The sequence below is a fragment of the Cyanistes caeruleus genome, chromosome 5 (assembly GCF_971803275.1).
Source record: "Cyanistes caeruleus chromosome 5, bCyaCae1.hap1.1, whole genome shotgun sequence".
Classification (NCBI taxonomy): Eukaryota; Metazoa; Chordata; class Aves; order Passeriformes; family Paridae; genus Cyanistes; species Cyanistes caeruleus.
The window spans coordinates 51519005-51537815 of NC_141705.1; the positions used below are offsets into that span (position 1 = coordinate 51519005).

At 44.0% G+C, this 18811-nt stretch overlaps 2 protein-coding genes and 1 long non-coding RNA gene across 10 annotated transcripts in view; 1 reads left to right on the forward strand and 2 right to left on the reverse strand.

Annotated features, from left to right (window-relative positions):
- Positions 1-1178: 1178 nt before the first annotated feature.
- LOC147653108 (uncharacterized) lies at positions 1179-3100 on the reverse strand. Its single transcript, XR_015286744.1, has 4 exons — positions 2855-3100; positions 2599-2739; positions 2317-2410; positions 1179-2183 (listed from the first exon to the last, which is right to left on the reverse strand). It is a non-coding gene; the product is annotated as an uncharacterized LOC147653108 (long non-coding RNA).
- On the forward strand, positions 2173-11394 carry LOC147653109 (uncharacterized). Of its 2 annotated transcripts, none has more exons than XM_086888572.1 (3): positions 2173-5460; positions 6031-6235; positions 6646-11394. In XM_086888572.1, exons 1-2 carry the CDS (start codon positions 5110-5112, stop codon positions 6127-6129), a joined length of 450 nt encoding a protein of 149 aa, XP_086744698.1. In that variant the 5' UTR covers positions 2173-5109; the 3' UTR covers positions 6130-6235; positions 6646-11394. The 2 variants fall into 2 exon arrangements, 1 of the variants encoding a protein (XP_086744698.1); XR_015286743.1 differs by lacking the exon at positions 2173-5460 and adding an exon at positions 5472-5553.
- A 1782-nt stretch (positions 11395-13176) lies between these two features.
- The window catches only part of GRID2 (glutamate ionotropic receptor delta type subunit 2), a 672274-nt gene continuing 666639 nt past the window's right edge, over positions 13177-18811 (reverse strand). For 5 of the 7 annotated variants that reach the window (XM_023925816.2, XM_086888568.1, XM_086888567.1 and 2 more), the window contains 2 exons: positions 18349-18589; positions 13177-14259 (listed from right to left, as the gene is read on the reverse strand). In XM_023925816.2, the coding sequence (XP_023781584.1) occupies positions 13837-14259; positions 18349-18589 (664 nt within the window). In that variant the 3' untranslated portion in view covers positions 13177-13836. Of the gene's footprint in view, positions 14260-16301; positions 16698-17075; positions 17208-18348; positions 18590-18811 lie in introns of those variants that run through there. The other 2 variants (XR_002864118.2, XM_086888571.1) reach the window with 2 other exon arrangements.

Here is an 18811-nt window from a genome sequence, read left to right on the forward strand (position 1 = left end):
CTGGCTGGGCACTCTTGGCGCATGGCAGGCGCTTGGGGCCCATCTTCTACAAACAACTGGATGGTGTTGAGATAGTGCGATGCTGATGGCTTGCTTTCTTTCAAAACAAACTGAAGCAAACCTTCGCTTTTTTTTTTTTTTTTTCCTCTGGCAATTATACTTCAAAGGCAAAAGCTGCTGCCTCCCCCCAAAACAAGTTGTTAGTTTCTGACCAAAACGGAGGTGTTTACTCGGTAAGAATGACTGTAAGGAGCAGAAGTCAATACCTTGTTTCTGTATAGTATCCATAAAGTTTCCAGACCATCTATTTGTATCTAGTAAAAACTTCTATACTCTCCTATTGTCTAACCCCCACCCCCTTCAATAAATGCTTCTATCATTAACAGGAGAAATAGTGGTCAGCGCTGTGCTGCACGGTGCCGTTTGCTGGCTAAATTCCCAGCCCCCCGGCTTCTCTTTCAGTCCACAGGCAGCACGTGTTCCCCTCCTGGGTGCCCGTGGCACAGGTGTGCTTTGCCAGCAGCCCTGCTGTGCTCTCCTCCCCAGGGTTAAGCCTGCGTGTTCCCCTTTTGGGCACCGGATGCTGTGGCTGTGAGCTGTTCCATTCAAGGACTGCGGGCCAAGCCTTGGAAATGAGCGGGAGCTTTGCTAAGCAGTAGCCACTGACACCTGTTTCCAGAAGCCTAGCAAGCTCCCAGCATGGGCAGAGCCAGGCTGGTGCAGTGTGGAAGTGTTGAACATCTCCCTCCAGGCTGGTGGGCTGCGTGGCTGTTGGGCCTCCTTGATAGGAAGCCAAATCCTCCGTCCCACAAACTATCCACTGGATTCTGGGCACAGAGGGAAGCAGCTTCCCATTAGCCTTTCATGTGGATGCAAGGTGGCTGATATCCTGGAAGGACATCTCTGGATACCCCAGGGCTGCTGTCAGGTGTAGGGGAGTTCCTTAGCAGTACCTCAGCGGCTGTATGGAGCACTGGGGCGATCGGCCGAACACCTCAGCACGCTCCTGGGATGGGAACACTTCCCAGCTGGGAAACACTAACAGCTGCTTATCTTCCAAGTGTGTGTTCTGTGAGCGCATGCACGCTTTGAAACTGGAGGCATCTGAGACTCACTCCACAGTTTGCCTTTGAAAGGACACACACAAAAAGCCATTTTCCCCACCAACACCACTGCTCAGAGGGGGAAAAAATGTTTCATTGAAATCCAGTGGTCTCTGTATGCCTGTATCTGCTGTGTGTGCACACACTCGGAGTCAAAGTCAAAGGCAAAGGGTGGTTTGTGTCAGCACTGGGTTTAGCTCTGCTCTCCCAGAATAAGATAAATGTAAGTGATGAAGAACTCCTGGGGCTGGCTGAACTCATTTTGTATTCAACACTGCCTGGCCCTTTTCACTTTCCTTTCTCCCTCTCTTTGTATGTTCAAGCCTACTTGAGTTTCTTTTTTTCTTTTGTAGAAGTTGGTTCTTTTGAAGCGGTTCGAGGCACGCCCTGCTGCAAAGGGGACTTCACGGGAGTCGGAAACACAGGCACACCGGTCTGAAACACTTACTGTACAATAGCAGGAATGTAGGAAGCTTTGAAAATGAATCTCCTCTAAGCAAGTGTCAAAGCTTTCAGAGGAAAACAAACTGAACTTATCCCCATATCTTTATGCATATTTTCCCCCCAATCCTCCTTTCCCTCCAACTCCGCCCCCCTTCCTCCCCCCCAGCCTGGTTAAGGGCTCAGGCAGCAACTCGGGGTCAGGAACGTACTAGTGTTACAGAAAAATGGGTTACAAAACGGGGGGAGCAGACTTGCAAAAAGCCTCCTCTATCATTACAGCCAGAGACATTTAGAAAGCACATAAAGCATATGGGTCAGTCCTCAGTTTGTACTCAACAGTCTAATTGCTCATTCAATCCCATTTCAAGATTAGCCAGCTTCTCTGCAGGCATCATCACTGGTCAGAAAGTATTTTATTCCTTCTCTCCACTTTTCTTTCCCCACTTTCCCCATGTGTTCTCCTGTTTCCTCCTTTCCTTTTGAAAAGTATGTGGGGGGACACAGTACCTTTGTACTCTTTGTACCTCCTCTCTTCAGGCAGTAAAACCCAAAAGTAGATAGAAACAAAAGTGTGAGTCTTGCTCACTGAGATCAGGTAATTCTTGCTGAATCCCAACTGCAACCTGTCCAGGCCTCCTGCAGGAGGAGGGAAGGGGGACTTCTCCCAGTGGCTGGCCTGCTTCCTGGGATGGCAAAGCCCACCTAGGAGCTACTAGCTACTCTCTTGGACTGCATCATCAGAATATTCACCCAAATAAAGCATTCATACTTATATTAGTCAGAGCAAGATTGGCTTTAAGCAGAAAAGGGTCCAGCAGCAAATGTTTCTTAGGCTCCTTCCATGACCAGTGTCTTATGCTTTACTGTAAAATGTGTTTTAAATACACATTAGAAGTGATGACTGCAAGGAATGCAAAAGCCCAGGTACCCGGGAAATCACGTTTTGATCCCTGCTCCTTTCCACTCAGGACAACCAGGACCACGCTGCTGCTGCAGCAGATGTGCCCTCATTTCTGCAGAGCACTCTTCCTGGGCAGATTGCTACACTTACCCAATGCCATTTGCTTCAGTTCTTGGAGGGTTGGTAAAACTCATTTCCATTTCTTGGTGACATTTACCTCCATAAATATCTGGGTCTAGCCCTCTGGACACTTGCAGTTGTGTACAGTTAATTCTAGTGCAAGTACTTCCACTGCCTCCAAGAGAAATACAAAGCATTGGTATAACAATACTTGCCTGCCTCCTGGGGCCATTGTCAGGCATAATGAATTCAGCCTGGATACAGTTGGAAATTTTATATATTATACCTACAAATATTTTTCCCATTTAATTTGCTACAGCTGTTACTGGGATGTTAATTTATGCTCATATTTTAAAAATAAAAAGCTTCATATTCAAGGAGGCATCACTCATAATAATTTTCCTTTTCTCATTTTATTTTAAACCCTTTTTTGTTTTGCACTCAGCTTGGCATGGAGGTTCCACTAAAATTGCTAAATGCCTTCAGTCCCACCAAAGTCTTGGACAGCTGAGGCACTTGTCAGCTCTGAGACACTTTGAGCAGTGATGTTATTCCAGGTGTAGCTTGTTCACCCTTTACAGCATTAACAATTCTGCAGGGCCTGTGCATGCTCACAGGCACCACCCACAGGTCCGTCGTTTTAGTTACTCTTTAAATGAGCAAAAAGAGAACACTAATGACCATCCCTGCTTTATGAACGAGTGCTTTCTAACATGCTGTTTCATTAGGCTGCTAGTTGATATATTTTACTAGTAAAAATCACTTAAGCAACAAAATTACCACTGTGATCAACACTTTTATAGTATATGATCAACACTTCATTTAGTTTAATATCAGAGAATTAACATCAATCCACCCACAAAAACAAGGTATTTCCTTCAAATCACATCTGGTCACTTCCTCTTGCTCTCAAGGTCTCTTGCACAAGAGCCCAAAGAGAAAAGTACTCCAGATTTGCTGGCACTAGATTTATTTTTTTTTAACTGATTGTCTCAGCATCCCCCTTTTCACTGTCCCTTTTGTGATTTGTTATGGGAAAAGATCCTAGTCATATCTTGAGGTATAAATGAAAAAATTAGCTTGCAGGCTCTTTCTCTGTGGCATAGTAGTAACATATAAGTGAACAAGAGAGAGAAAAAATAATAGTTGACATGTAAGCAAGAGAAAAAAAGAAAAAAAAAAAATCAACATTTGAAACAGTCTGCCTTGCCTCTTAACAGCAGCATTACTTGAGCAGTAACCTGGGAGTGCAGGGGGCTGCTTCAAGTGCGCTGGGCCTTCGATCTGCTGTTCTCACATCCATCACCCACAAAGGTCTTGGCAATCAGGCAGCCCAGTCCTCGAAGGAGGTTTCTTAGCTGTGGAAATGCCAGCCTGGAATCTGAACCTTTGTAGGTCTCCTGAGGAGGGAAGGTCTCTAAAATGTGAAGAGTAAATATTTACACTCACAGAAGCCAAAACAATGTGGAGAACAGTGGTTCTTCTAAGGGGAGAAAATCAAGTGAATGGACACAATCTGGTGCTGATCAGCATCTCACACTGATCCCTAAGAGCTGAGTATTTCCCCAAGAAGACCTCGTCAGCCAAGAAAAAGTACTACCTTGCCATTCATGGGAAATCCTCTCATTTAATCCCTGAGAGCAAAGAGCACAGGGCTTCTAGGAACAATCCATTTCCAACACAACACCAACAGAGCTTTCAGGAACTACCTCTGTAATATGCTGTGAAAAGAAACCTTTCTGAAGATATCTTCAGCTGCTCCACTACCTTATAAATTATGATGTCTCAAGAATTTCTACTTGTTAAAAAAGCAGAACCATTCTTTTTTTTTTTTTTTTCCCCTTCATGGGGTTAAGACAGAAAGACATACACAAAAATGAAGCATTAAAGAGAATTAAGTTTTAGAGGCACCTCAAAATTCCAAGCCATGCAGAAGACTCTTCCCAGTCTATTAGACATCAGACAGCTTCAGCAGAGCATTGCTTGCAGTGCCTATGACAGTGTCCTCATGGGTTTTGCTCAAGCAGCAATGCTCAGCTGCAGTCCTGTAGCTCTTGGGAAGCAGTTCTCCTGTGGCAGTAGGCTTGCAAAACCCTGACTGCAGAGAGACCTGTTCCTCTGGCACAGCCCTGAGCTGCAGAGATGAATGGTCTGGAGAGAGAGGGAGACTTACAAGCATTTATATTTTTCAGGCATGCAGGATGATTTGACCTCCATAAAAGTTTAAGAAATTCCCAAAGGGTGAAGCCTAGTGTTCATCTGCAGTGAGCAAGAGCTCTGTTGAGGCAGAAGGTGAAGCTAGACACGGCTGATGGCTGCTGAGGCCAGGTGCTTGACAGCTTCCGTCAGGAAGCCGCAGTTTGCAGTAGCCTGGGTGTATGGCTCTCATGTCACAGATGAGCTCGCTGAGAACCGGAGTGTCTCAGTTTTGGAGGGAGGGATGGCAGGAATAACTGGCATCCCACCCCTACCTGCTTCATGAATTAAAAACCCCCACTCTTGCTTCAGCACGGGTGTCGCACCCACTCTAGTGGGAATTGTATGTGCCGCAGGCCTCTGTGCCTTCACACCCCAGAGAGAGCACGAGGTGACGTCCATGGGAAAGCAGCACACAAGCAATATCCAGCCAAAGCTGCTTGGCTGAACAAAACCCTGGTGCCTCCACGGGTCCCGCCACAGCCGCCTGGGATGGACACGCAGGCATTTCTCTCCCACCTCTCCCGGCGGGTCGGGTCTCCCAGGCTCGGTGCTGCTGGCCGAGCCCACACCACAGCACCGACGGTGCCCGCGAACGCCTCGCCCGGCTGGGACGGCGGCGAGGCCACCACCCGCTCCCCTCGGGTGGGGTGTGCGCCCCGGGGCTGCCCCGCTGCCGGCAGCAGGTTGAATATTGTAGGTGTGGGCGATTAAAGTGTCGCCGGCACAATGGCGGTCTGTGTCCCATTCGCCACGCCCGGGCTCCTCTTTGGAAAGCGCACACAAGAGGTGACAGGGCGCTGGCCCCCGCCATTATCCCGGCGGCATAGCGGCGCGGCCCGCCGCGTTTCCCGGGAAATGGCGCTGCCCGGCCGCCTTGGCCGCGCACGGCTCCGCGCTCCCCCCTCCCCGCCCCGCGACGGCGGGCCCGTGAGGGGGCACGGCGAGCGCCTGGCGAGGGGCAGCCGCAAGGCCACCGCCGGCGCCCCCGGGACACTTTTCGGGGACAGGAGCCGCCCGTCCCGTCGAGGCCCCGGCGGCACCGAGCGCGGCCCGGGCGCCGCCGCCGTGAGGGAGCCGGAGGCGGTGCCGCAGCGCCACCGCCCGGGCGGCACCGGGCAGGGCAGGGCCGGGCCCGCCGCTCCTCCCGCCCGCCACCGCCGCTGCTTCAGCGCCGCTCCTCTGCTCTGCCAACCAGCGGCAACAGCGTGCTGTCCCTCTTTTCTTCTTCGCTTTTATTATTTTGTTTTGTTTTTGTTTTTGCAGGTGCCCGCTCAGGACGATGAAGCGCGTGGTAGTGGATGGAGACCTGCACGCAAATGCACCACAGCTGCCACTTCCTCACCCCGTGGCTTCACCCCTTGAAAGAAACACAGAAATAGAAATTCGTGTCTCTGCTCCGGGTTAACTTCTATTTATACACTCCAGCGAATTACTTACGCCATGGATAATAAACCCGCTGTCTGTATGAGTGAGTAATATCACTGGCTGCAAGTTTTGGGAAAAAAAGCTGCTTCTGTTTGTCAATGCTTACGGAATAAATGTTCAGGAATATTTATGGATATGTTTTCTCTTTTCAAACAACTTATGTAAAGCACAGCAGACTTAATATATACGGATAGATGCACATTTGTCAGACGATATAGAAAGTCTTAAAAAGTGAAGACCACAGTGATATTTATTGAAGACAATAAATGTGTCTTTCAAAAGTCAGATTTCCAGGTGTATCCCCTCTATTTCTACCTATCTTTTATCTTGATGGAAGAAAAACAAAGCTTCCTGTGTCCCATATCAGCTCTACTTTCTGTATTGTATAGATGGGCTGACAGGATAATTTTTGAATCATATCAAGGGGTTTATGGAATTCTGTTTTGTTGGCAGGGAGGAGGTAAGAAAACTTCATCTGCAGTCTCCTAAACCTGGGGAGACATAAAACCAATCCAAGCATCAGCAGATATGATTCAGAAAGGTCTGTAAAAGTCAGAGCAAGACAAACCATTCCAGTGTTGCCTGAGCACTATTTCATAAAGTAACATGCTTTCCTGCTACACTACATCGATTTCTTCCTGTGTTTGCTGTCATGCCGCAGAGACCATTCCTTAAAAATGTGTCAGATAGAAGGAGTAGCAAGTAACTACATTATTAGCTTTGTTCACAGTATTTGCTTTCTTTCTGCTGTTCCCCCGTGTGTTAGCAAAGAATTAATTAGTAACAACATGGGTCAGCTGTGATTACTCTTACTGTGGTCCACAGTGAATATTCATATCCAGAGAATATTCAAAACCAAACAAGACCTCCCCACTGTGTGTGTGAAGAAGCATGTCCCTGGCCAGTGGGGGAGAAAGGCAAGCTTACCAGCAGTGGCAGGGCTACAATGCACTCACAGAGCTGCCCGCTCCTCCTTTTTTTTCACCCTGGCATTTGACAGGGACATGAGTGAGACTGGCAGAGTGCAACAAATGTAACACACAACCCACAAAAAAAAAGTGTTGTGTTTTTTGGGGCTTTGTTGTTTTCTGTTAGGTTTTTTCCTCCTCACAGCCATGCTTTTCAATTTCTAGCAGTTGTATAATATTTACCACCTTCTCACTCCCAGTAAAAATGCTTGTGTCAGGATCTTCTGGCTGTGCTGAGAGGGAAAAGAGGGTCCTTCTGCAATCTAGGGGAGTGACACTGAATCTTTCTTTGAGTGACAACAAAAATTAGATTAATGTGGAGCACTTTCCTATATGTAGTATCAGTAGTATCACTGTGGTGAACTGGGATACTGCACCCTGTGCATTAAAGTTGCTGCTGCAGCCCCATGAGGAGGGAAAAGTCAGGCAAAGCTCAGCTGACCTACTGGGTAACAGGTGTGAGCCCTCAAATTAGGTGGGTGTGTGTGTGTGTCTTGAGAATTTTTTGCCCTGAAATAAAGCCTTGCTTCCTTTCTCCTCCTGTTCTCTGGTGCTGGGGTCCCAATGGAGGTGGGAGGGGGTTGCACACAAACACCTGGAGAAGAGAGCCCGGCACTGAGTGATCACCTGGGGGGCTGTAACATGAGGCACTAGTGGAGCTGTGAAAGCAAACCTGCCTGCTACAGCTCACAGAGGCTAGGTGCCAGGTGCCCACCAAAGCTGCTCCATCCCTCCCCTTCCTCAGCTGGACAGGGAGAGAAAATATAATGAAGGCTCCAGGGTTGGGATAAGGACAGATAATCACTCACCTGTTACCACTGTTGGCAAAACAGACTTGACTCGGGCGAAGATAAATATAATTTATTTCTAATCAGATCAAAGTAGGGTTATGAGAAGTAAACCCAGGTCTTAAAATATCTTCCCTCCACCCCCCCTTTATTCCTGGGCTTAATTTTACTCCTGGTTTTCTCTACCTTCCTGCCCCTCAGTAGCCCAAAGGGACCAGGAATAGGGGCTGGGGTCAGTTCGTGACACATCATCCCTGCTGCTCCTTCCTCCTCAGCGGGGACTCCTCAATTCTTCTCATACTCCAGCAGGTTCCCTCCCACAAGGGACAGTTCTTCATGAACTCCTCCAGCACGTGTATGTTCCATGGTGTGCAGTGCCCCAGGAACAGACTGCTCCAGCGTGGAACCCCCACAGTGTCACAAGCCCTGACAGCAAACCTGCTCCAGCGTGGGCTCCTTTCTCCATGGCTCCTTTCTCCTGACAGAACTTGCCAGGAGTCTGCTCCAGCATGTGCTTCCCATAGCATTCCTTTGGGCATTGATCTACTCTCCTGTGCTGGTCTCCAGGGGCTGCAGGTGGATCTCTGCTCCACCTCGGACCTCCATGGGCTGCAGGGGCACAGCTGCCTCACCATGGGCTTCACCATCGTCTGCAGGGGAATCTGCTCCAGAGGCTGGAGTAGCTCCTCCTGCTTTTTCTGCCTGGCTGGGGGTCCGCAGGGCTGTTTGTCTCACCCATTCTCACCCTCTCCCCCAGTGGAAATTGCTCATGGGAAGTAACATTTCTCCCTTATTAACTCTGCCATCCCTGAGGTATAACACCATTAGTTGTCTTGTGCAGCGGCAGGTCCCTGGTGGAGCTGGCTGTCATGGAGTCTTCTCAGACATGCAGGAAGCTTTGGGCAGCTTCTCACAGAAGCCATCCTTGTAGCCCATCCCCCCCTGCCCCTGCCAAAATCTGGCCATACAAACCCCACCAAACAGCTCTCATTTGCTCCCACATCAGATGCTTCAGGGGCCAGGAGAGCAATCTAGGGAAGCACCTGCAGATGGGTGGTGACTTCAGGAGCTTGAGGACTGTCTCATGCACCCTCAAAACCTTTCATTAATTAATGGGCTTGCCTTTTAACTCTTTATTTTGATTTGGAGAGTCAGTTTTTTAATGGACGATAGCTGGATTTGCAAATAAAGCTGTTGTTAACTTCTGTTTTGGCACAGTGCAGCACTCCCTTATCTCATCTTGTGTTGGTGCATCACCCCCTTAGAACAAAGAATGGGACACAAGTGTTTACTTTTTTTTTAAGAAAGGGGAAAAATGATCATGCACTGAAAGAACTGTTGGCCTTACTAGTGCTGGCAGGAATAATTAGCTACAGAAGCACTGAGCTGTGATGCCATGGTGGAGGAGTGTCCTGTGCTTGCTGGGCTGCAGGTCTTTTCCAACTGCTATGCCAGTACTGATCCCAGAAAGATTTGCTTCCCCCCCTTACAGCAGTGAACTGGTTCTGAGATGTTGAATTCTTCTTTCTGCTCCAAATTTCCTGCATCACCCAGAGTACAGTAGTTAATGACTTCACAGTTTAGTTCTCCAGTTAGGATTTTTTTTCTTTTGACAAATGCTGCAGAAATAGATTCTGTAGTACACATAAAGTATTACACTGCTGTGATGAATGGGACAGGGGGGGGCACAGATTTTGTAAGTCTTGATAGGTAGTATATTTATTTTTATAACTATACCTCTTGAAAAGTATTTTCTTTCTAAATTAAGCTAATTGGTTCCTGAAATTTTGAAGGATTGGTAAAATTTTTATGTTTAGGACTTTTAAAAGCTATGAATCACTTCCCCTGCTCTGATTTTCTTTTGGAGGCTCCTATTTCTGACCTCATGAATGATGCCTTGGGTGAGATGTAGATTGTGCTGATGTCTTCACAGTTGCCCACTGCTGTTGATGTGACATGTGGATGCATGTGTTCATGCCCCAGTGTTTATCAAAAATTTTGTCTGTAACTCAGATTAAGGGGGAGAGACTTGGTTTTGACATTTATTTCGAAACAGCTCTGCAGAGTGAAGAGGAAACATTAATTAGTACTGAGAGAAAAATGGTTACAGCAGGGCTCTGTTGGTGTGATGCCTGTGTTGTTTTGGAGACTATTTTTTTTTGTTAGCTACAGCCATGAGCATGCACAAAGGAAGTGGGTTTACTTTTCATGTCATCAGCTTTGAGAAGAGTGAAGAAATTAAACTTTTCGGAGGCTTTAACCTCCAGTAAGCCGCAATGACCCAGCAAGTGTTCACAGAAAGGATGTTCTCATCTCTTCACATCATCCTACATAAGTAGAAAAGAGAGAGAAAAAGATAATCTGAAAAATCTGGTTTGTGCAGGGAAACAATCCTAGCACTTTTTTTGGTGAAGTCAAGAGGGACACAGGGGACTTGGCACTGGTCATGCTGCAGCTGTGTCCCTCAGGGCTGCAATCATTCACTTGGTTCACTCAGCAGAACTGTTTATCTCCAGGTATTCACTGCTGGTGAACAGAAACATCTTTCTAGGTGATTCTTTGAAATCAGATAAAAGTGTTTTCTTCCACTGCTCACTTTTTGTTTGTAGTTGGTATCTCAAGAAGGTCGTATAACTGCAGATACCAGGCAAACAACTCATCTTTATAAACAGCTGGCTTGTATCTCCAGTGGAGCTACTGCAGCAGAAACACTCAACAGTCCTACTTCCCTGGAATTTGTTGTAAAGAAAGGGAAGTGTCATGTAGGGTTCACCATTATAGAGTACATCTGGCACATCTGTAAAACTACCTGACTCTAGAGAGGTGTGTCTGTGAGTGTGACAGGGACACAATGCCTCTATTTAGGTGAATGATCCCCTGAAAGCCTGCTAAGCTTAATAGAAAATCCTAACAGGTCAGGAATATTATTTAAGTGAATAAAATATACTGACTGTAAAAAGCCAGGAGACAAACCTTGGATGCTGCAAGTTAAATTGTCATGGCTGATGTTACTGCAGCACAGCTTGCTAATGACTAGCTGATTAGTTTAAAATGTTAATAAAACTTAAAGATTGAGAAAGGCATCATGAATGAAACATGGGCTACCTTCTCTCATACTAAAACTTTTGTTTTTGGCAATGTATGTCCAGAATCAGAGAAAATTAACCTCTGTGCAAATAAAGATGGCAAAAAGTGATTCTATAAAAATAAACGCCATGCTCTGAGAAAATTGCTACATTATACTAAAACAGATAAAGGTGGGATGCAGTACTTCTAAAAATGATGTCCCATACATGTCAGTGCTAAGGAACTCTAAACTTATTCTCAAAAGTGCTGTTCGTAAGTGTTCTCTGAAATCTAAGCCTGATATTGATAAACATGGTAAACCTTGGTGTTTTCCATAGATGCTCCTCACTGAGCTGACTCACAGCAGCCTGAGGAGCTCATTCCATCTCCGAGGGCTAAAACCCTCCAGTAGCAGTGCAGCAAATCCATGAGTACATTACCTTGCCATAGGCTGAAAGTCACTCAGCAATTGAACAGGAGGAAACGCAAGTTTAGAAAACAATTTTATTAGACAAATTATTTAGACAAATTATACACAGAAAGCTCTGCCACTTGTAACTGAGGCCTCCAAAAAGTGTTTTGTGTATCTGTATAATAGGCAACACATCAAAATAGGCCTATTTTAAATATCATACATGGTTAACAGGTTTTTTAATAGCTAAAATCACTGCAACATCTGGTATGTCCCTACGTAGCTCGTTGGAAAGAAATTTTTTTTTTTCTTTTTTCTTTTTTTTTTTTTCTTTTTTTTTTTCTTTTACTCGGAAGTGTGGATGAGTTCATGAATGTTACAAGGGGGAAGCAAGTTGTGCATGCTTTTAGACACTTGCTACCCTGGAAACAAAATGGCCTTTTGCACGATAAGAATTTGTTCTGCCTTACACAGTAGACAATATTTGAAGATTTAGTACAAAAAACAGTGACAGTACAAGATGCTCCCCCAGAACAGAATTAGCATCAAAATAGAATAGATCTGAAGAATATACCTTTTAATTTATCCTAAAGCAAATCACATAGGCTGATTTCTATTAATCTTAGCCAAAGAATGAGTTAGATTAAAATAAGTGTATGGTTGCATCAAAAAGAAAACCAAACCAAAAACTCACAGGATAAACTGCTTGCTTTCTACTTAACCGCATTTTTAGTTTAAGGATTACAAATTGAAAGCTCTTCCTACGTTTCTAACAGGTAACATTGTTACTTGAAAAAGCTGGTGCCAAAGTGGGCACCGGTTTTGCTCTCACTGCTGTTCTTTTTCTTGCTTTATACAGTTGGCACTAATGTAAAAAATAAATAGCTCCTCTAAATCTAACTTAACATAGAAAGGGTTAAACTGAGTGCCTGTTCATATTTTTTTTCCCTTAGAACAATACATGATTATAATTAAGGCCACATCTGTGTCTCTTGAGGGCTTTTTTTTTTTTTTTCTCTCCAATTAACGCCATTATTGTATTGATGAACTGTGCTGACTTGGAAAAGGATTTATTGACCTTTGATCCATGTTTAATTGCTCTAGAGCGATATCAGTTGTTCATGGTATACCTAAGAGAGAGTTCCATTTGTTTAATTAATTAAAAGGAAAATTATCAAGATTAGCCTTATAGAATGCTCCAAAGCCAATGCAAAACCTAACCAAAGGAGTTACATCTAGGTACAAATGTTAAATTGTCCTGGATGCTCTAATAGAAAAGTATAAAATATGCTCTGTTGGCAAACGATGCAAGTCAGAATAACGTTAAAGCAACCTGTCTTTTCTAAATGAAAAGACACCCTGCACTGTACATCTCTCCTGTATACAACACGTTTTTACTAAAGCTTTATTAAATGAATTGCAATAGCAACGGCTGCCATTTTATAGCTATATATACATGTATATATACATGTATATACACATACCTGTGTGTCCATATGTGTGTATATATATATGTATGAGATACTAATTTATTTAACACAATGGAGGCTTCTGCCATATGATACAGTTTACTGTACATAAGAAAAACTTTTAACACTGTACAATCACATAAAGGTCATATGCACTGTTGCAGTGCAAAAGTAGATTTAACTGTAGTCTTTACTGGCATAGTAATGGCTTTTTGTAATCCTAAAAAATTGCATTCTTATATTATGGGGCCTGAATGATCTTTGAACTTCATTTGTTTTCCTTTCTTCTTTTTTTTTTTTTCTGTTTTTTTGTCTTTTTGCCTTTTTTTTTTTTAAATTTTCCATTTTTTAAACTGCAGGGTTTGCCTTTGGTCCACAGTTAAAAGGACACACAGCAGTGGAGCGCTGACTAGATGCAGCAGAGTACATGAAAAATACTTCAGTTATTGCAATTATAGTAAAAAAAGGCGGTGGGGGAGGAGGAGCGAATGCCCTTCTGTAAAGTAATCCTCAGGGTTTTCCTATGCGTGAATCGCTGCTTGTTTCCTATATTTAAAGTATATGAAAAGCCTGAAGTAACCAAAACCTAATATGGTGATAAACTGAAGAATAAGTGATTCAAGTAGTACAGAGAATAAGGGGAGGCAGAAGAGACCAGACTGAGAAAGCAGAGAAGAGGAGGAGGAGTTGCTACTAATAATTCTGATTCTTAAATAAAATAAAGAAAAAAAACCCCAAAACAACCCCTGAACAGAAAATAACCCCCAAACAAATTTAAAAAACAAAAACCAAACCAACCCAAACCCAAACCACAACCCTCAAAACCAAAGCAATAAGGAAAAGAAGAAAGGTTACATCCATGTTAGTCCCACAATATTACACAGCTGCTCCTTGCAAAGGGAGTCCTAAATTAGAAAGAGTGAAGAAACTTGTTCTGATGCTCAGATGGAGGTGCCTCGGTCTGGGTCACTACCGATATTCAGGCCCAGGGTAGGAGTTGGTTGGTAAGGGATAGATGACATTGTTTTGATGGGGCTTCTGAAAAAGCCCCCGTTGGGTGCCCTGTGCCTGAAAGGGCCAGTTCGGTGCTCGGGCACGCTGCCGAAGGAGAATCCCGAGGCGGCTTTAGCAGACAGCGTGCGGCTCAGAGTCTGGATCTGCTCTGGTATGAAGGTGGTTGTGGTGATGTGAGTGTTCCTGAAGTCACTGATTTGCTCCAGTGCCTGGCGTGTGGGTAAAGTGTCAATGTCCAGCGGGGTCAAGTCAATCGATGAGGTGGAGAACTGTTTATGGGGACTGTCGTCGTCTGTGCAGAGGCTGTTCACGCGCCTGTGGAGGTGCTCCAGGTCGATCTCCTTGTCATCCTGGGGAATGAGAAAAACAAGAGGCACCACTCACCATCGCCATCTGTGCTGGGCTGAAGTTTCACAGGGTGATCAGCACTGCTCAGGGAGCACAAGGCACAGTTAACTAGAGCTGGCTCTTGGCTGACGGTGTCCTGAATGTCACCAGCGAACTTCCCCACCGCCTGAAGCCAGGTGGGCAAAGCCAAACTGAGGCAGACCCTCACACCACAGCTACCTTCAAACCCTGGATCCAAACAACAAAACTCAAAGCGCCACCGGTAGATTTTCAGGAAAAGGCAAGCTTGGAGCTAGGTGGGATACACTAGCAACAGCTGAATAAAAGTAAACTGCACAATCTCAAATGCCTGGAATGATGCCAGTTCTTCAACTCCACAATGAGAGCTAAATTTGGATGTCAACACGGGAGGCTCTGAGGGATCAGGTTGCCATCTTTGTCATCCTCTCAGTGTTTAAGGAAGGTCTAGAAACTTCTCAGGTTCCTTTTTGCCTTTATAATGTAAATTGTGGTATAGAAAAGCTGAACATACAGAAAAAAAAAAACAACCCAAGCACTGGTGACTCATTGACATCTCACAGAAAGGAGTACACCAGGCAATTTTAAATTACAGTGCCAACAGAGGGATTAATTATCTCCTTACCTACAAAGAAGCAATTCCATCTATCCTGATGGAATTATACTTTTGTGGGTGAGAAGAAAAGGCAGCCTGATGTATTTATTATAATATATCATCGCTTCTTTCCTTCTTAAATCTCTCTTCCCAGAGAACGCAATTAAATAGGTTTGTTTGTTATAATTGAGAAATTAAGTGCATGGAAGTTAAAAAAGAGGAGAAAGCCCTAGGTGACCCAATAAATCACCTGTGTTTTACATACATATTTCTGCTGAACTGCAAAGCTTAATTCAAAGCAGCATTAAGTACACACATACAGGGATATTCCCTCAGTCTAAGTAGTGCAGCTCATTCAGAACAAAAATCAATTTCAACTAACCTTAAAATTTACCTTAATCTCTGTGAAATTTACTGGCTCTTCCAGGCCACTAGAAATATCTCACACTCTAGGACCTCACAGAGGATAATTAGGCAGCCGATAGATGTGCACTGATGACTTCCAGCCTTGGTTACTGAAATTCATTGACTGGCTTGATCCAGAGCTCCCTGAATCAATGGCAAAACTCCTAGTATACCGAATGGGCTTGAGATCCCTCCTTTCTCTAGGAATGAAGTCAAGCACTCTGAAAAAGTCCACACCTAGAACAAACTGCAGGAATTCATCTACTTAGCAGAAAGGATCACTGAACATTTGCGCTGGCGCCACGCTGAACACAGAGCCCGACTGGAAGGAGACTGAGAGGCCAGCTCCCCTCTCCAGGACTGCACCCTCCAAGGGCAGGGACAGGGAGGCAAACCAGGGAAAAACAGGAAGGGAACAGGGCATCAGGGATCTCCCAGGGACTGGATGATCACTGACCACAAGGGCTTTGGCTTGAGCTCATCACGGGAAGGAAAAAATGCAGTGCTCATTTCTCGGACTTAGCTTTCTGTCTATCGTTTATTCACAGGTGGACATAGACATGGATGCACATAACAACCACACAGGTGACATCAAATCCAAACGCATTCACCAAACGCTATCTCCTAAAAAAAATTTGGAGCTGCATAGGGATGCAGGAGAACTGGGGCCACATCAGAAATATACAGAGGCTCAATTAGTGTGTGCAAGTCATGACTATGTCTCTGAGGGACAGTCCTAAATTTTTTCTTTTTTTTTTTTCTGCTTTGTTTTTGTTTGTTTGTTTTTAATTTTGAAAAAAACAAACATACAAATACTTGGTAATTTAAAATGCCAATCAGGAAAAGATTGTAATTTCATAGTTTCTGAGCCTCTAAGAATAACTCAAAGTAGTCCTCTTTCTTTTACAGAGATGCATTTGGGGCTAGGGTCAGACCGGTGCAAATATATAAGCGGTGATAATCTCCCATGCTTAGCCCACAACCCAATCTCCACCCAACTGATACACCAAAATGAGACCCACTCACAGTAAGATTGTGCATATCTCCATAATATGATCTTTCCTCTTCTCTCTTGTGTGATCAGTAGTGAAATATTCAGCAGTTTTCACATTTAAATTATCATCAGGCTTCAGAGTCAACATCCCATTGAGATTACTGGGGCGGTTCATACTTCTCTCAGAGCTACTGTTTAAGGCTGTCTGCAGACTCAGGCAGACATCAGTGAATGGGTTACTTCTGGCACGCGACCGAAATGTTATCTTCGCAACCATTAGACAATTTTTTTCAGTATAAATGCTTGCATTCTGGAGCACAAGATGGCAGCCACCAGGAAAAAGGGTTGGCTTGCTGACCACAAACTGGCCCAATCTGACCCCCGATTCTGGACTAGTGGCCTGGAAGAGCCAATGGATTTCATGGAAGCTAAAATGAATTTTAAGAAAGTTAGTTAAGATGTATTTCTTTGCTGAATGACCCCACATCCAGGATAAATGGGGACATTCAGCACATACGTCCACGTTAAACTCAGTATTGAGCCAAGCTTTTCAATTAAAGGTTGAGATGAGAGTTTAAATGCTAAGATAACGACCATATAACAAAGATCAAGGAGGCCAAATTATACCATTTGTGGAAAGTATACACTTGAACTTCTCAGCATTTGAAAATTGAAATAGAAAAATTTATACTTGTGTAAATATCTGTGTTGGTGTTTTTTCCTTTTCCTTTGTTATTGATTTTCATGTTTTGCACCAGATAAATATAAAGTATGAAGTTCTGAAACTTTGGGTAAACAACGATCAAGTCAATTTTAGGGTTTTAAAATAATTTACCAGGTGAAACTACATGGTTTCATGGTTTCCATTCCTGAGAAACCCAATTTAAAGACTAGAGATTCCTTTTTTTTTTTCCTTTTAATAATGGTCCGGTCCAGATCTTGAACAAAAAAGAAAAAAAAGAAAAGAAAAAAAACAAAAAAGCTTGGGAATTAAAACAGGCAAGAAAAGATTAAATGTATTTTAACATCAGTGCCAATGTTGTCTAATTAGGTGGTGTAATTAATCCTGCCTGATTAGACAGCATTAGATTAGCAGGAATAAACACAATGGAGAAACTGCAGAGAAGGCAAGACCACTGCACACAAATTAACAGCAATACCCCACAAGCTACACAGATGTGCCTAAGCTACACAGGCAGAAGAGCTGTATTTGATAGTGCTACATTAAAGCTCACATTTAGTTTCAGCTTTGGGTGTTGCTTCCAAGGATATTTTAATGAATCATTTTGTCCCTAATTTCTTTTTATCATTTTGTAGAGGTAAAAACTTAATTATGAATATAAGAAACTTGGTGCAAAGTTGCACAAGGCTCAGATGGCTGGTAGAGGGACAGGTAGATTACGACAGGAAGGAAAGCATTACACATGCAGGTGTAAAAGCAAACTCATCTCAGGTGTAAAATAGAATATTCCTCTGTGGCATCTGTACAAGATTTTCTGAAACAAGCCTGTAGCAGGTTTCAGAAATAAGTCTGGCCTGAACCTGAAAAATCTAATGTAGTCTTGCTTCCCTGGACTTCAGCTGAAATAACAAGAACTGAAGTTCACTGAAGTCTCAAGGGCTTAACATTTCTGAAAACGGGGACAAGCTCATTCAAGAAGCTAACAGCTGAATAAAGGGGTACATTTTGCAAATGTATTTTAAAAGACTCAGCCACTGAGCTTAGGGGATGTATTTTTCAAGAAGAAGCCAAGACACCTAGTGAGAATTAGCTGTTACCAATGGGAACAATGAACTAAATATTGATGTATTAATAATGTACTATTCTACAAGTAACAATTGTGTTTTACTCAGAATAGTTGCATATTTATACATCATCAATATACATTTATTTTTATTCAAGCTTTTCTAGAAAGAATAGCTAAAAAGATTTTGAGGAACATCATTTACCTTAAAAAAATCAAGAAGCTAATGAAATATCTCTGAATTTGATTCCCCACCCTCTCTAGTGCTATAAAATCAAGGCAGCAATCTTTAGGGTGCATGAAAATTCCCCAGGAGAAATGGAGGGTCTAATACCTCTTTTGATGGAACCCGGGAGCCTTTCCTTTTATTCCACCACGTTTCCAACATTGCAATGAAACAGGATAGGACAATCCCTGCAGCGAGGATGCAGAAAACACCTGCAAAACTTTTTATGTCCAGGGCACCTCCTTTCTGTTTGGTATCCACGGATGAGTAAAGATCACACTGACCATTCTTCGGCCACCACTTATGCTTCAGCACGTCCATGTCACCATTCTGCTGCAGCTCCAAAATCCTTGGGGAGAAAGCACAGAGTCAGGAGTTACAGTGGGGAAGCTGCATCTGAGAGCCTGAGTGTGTAAATCTGACTCCCTGCAACCTTCCCACGTGGCTTGGAAAGCCAAGCAGCAGATGAACCTGCACAGACTGATTTAGCCAGAAAAGAAAGCTTGGGTATGGGCTTGCCTGTTAGACTGAGCATATGGATATCAATGTTCCACTACAGATACAGCAAAGC

Coding starts and splice junctions, on each gene's coding strand:
- LOC147653109 (XM_086888572.1), top strand. CDS start 5,110: ATGTGCCGCAGGCCTCTGTGCCTTCACACCCCAGAGAGAGCACGAGGT. Junction 5,461..6,030: donor CCGGCAGCAGGTTGAATATT/GTAGGTGTGGGC, acceptor TTGTTTTTGCAG/GTGCCCGCTCAGGACGATGA.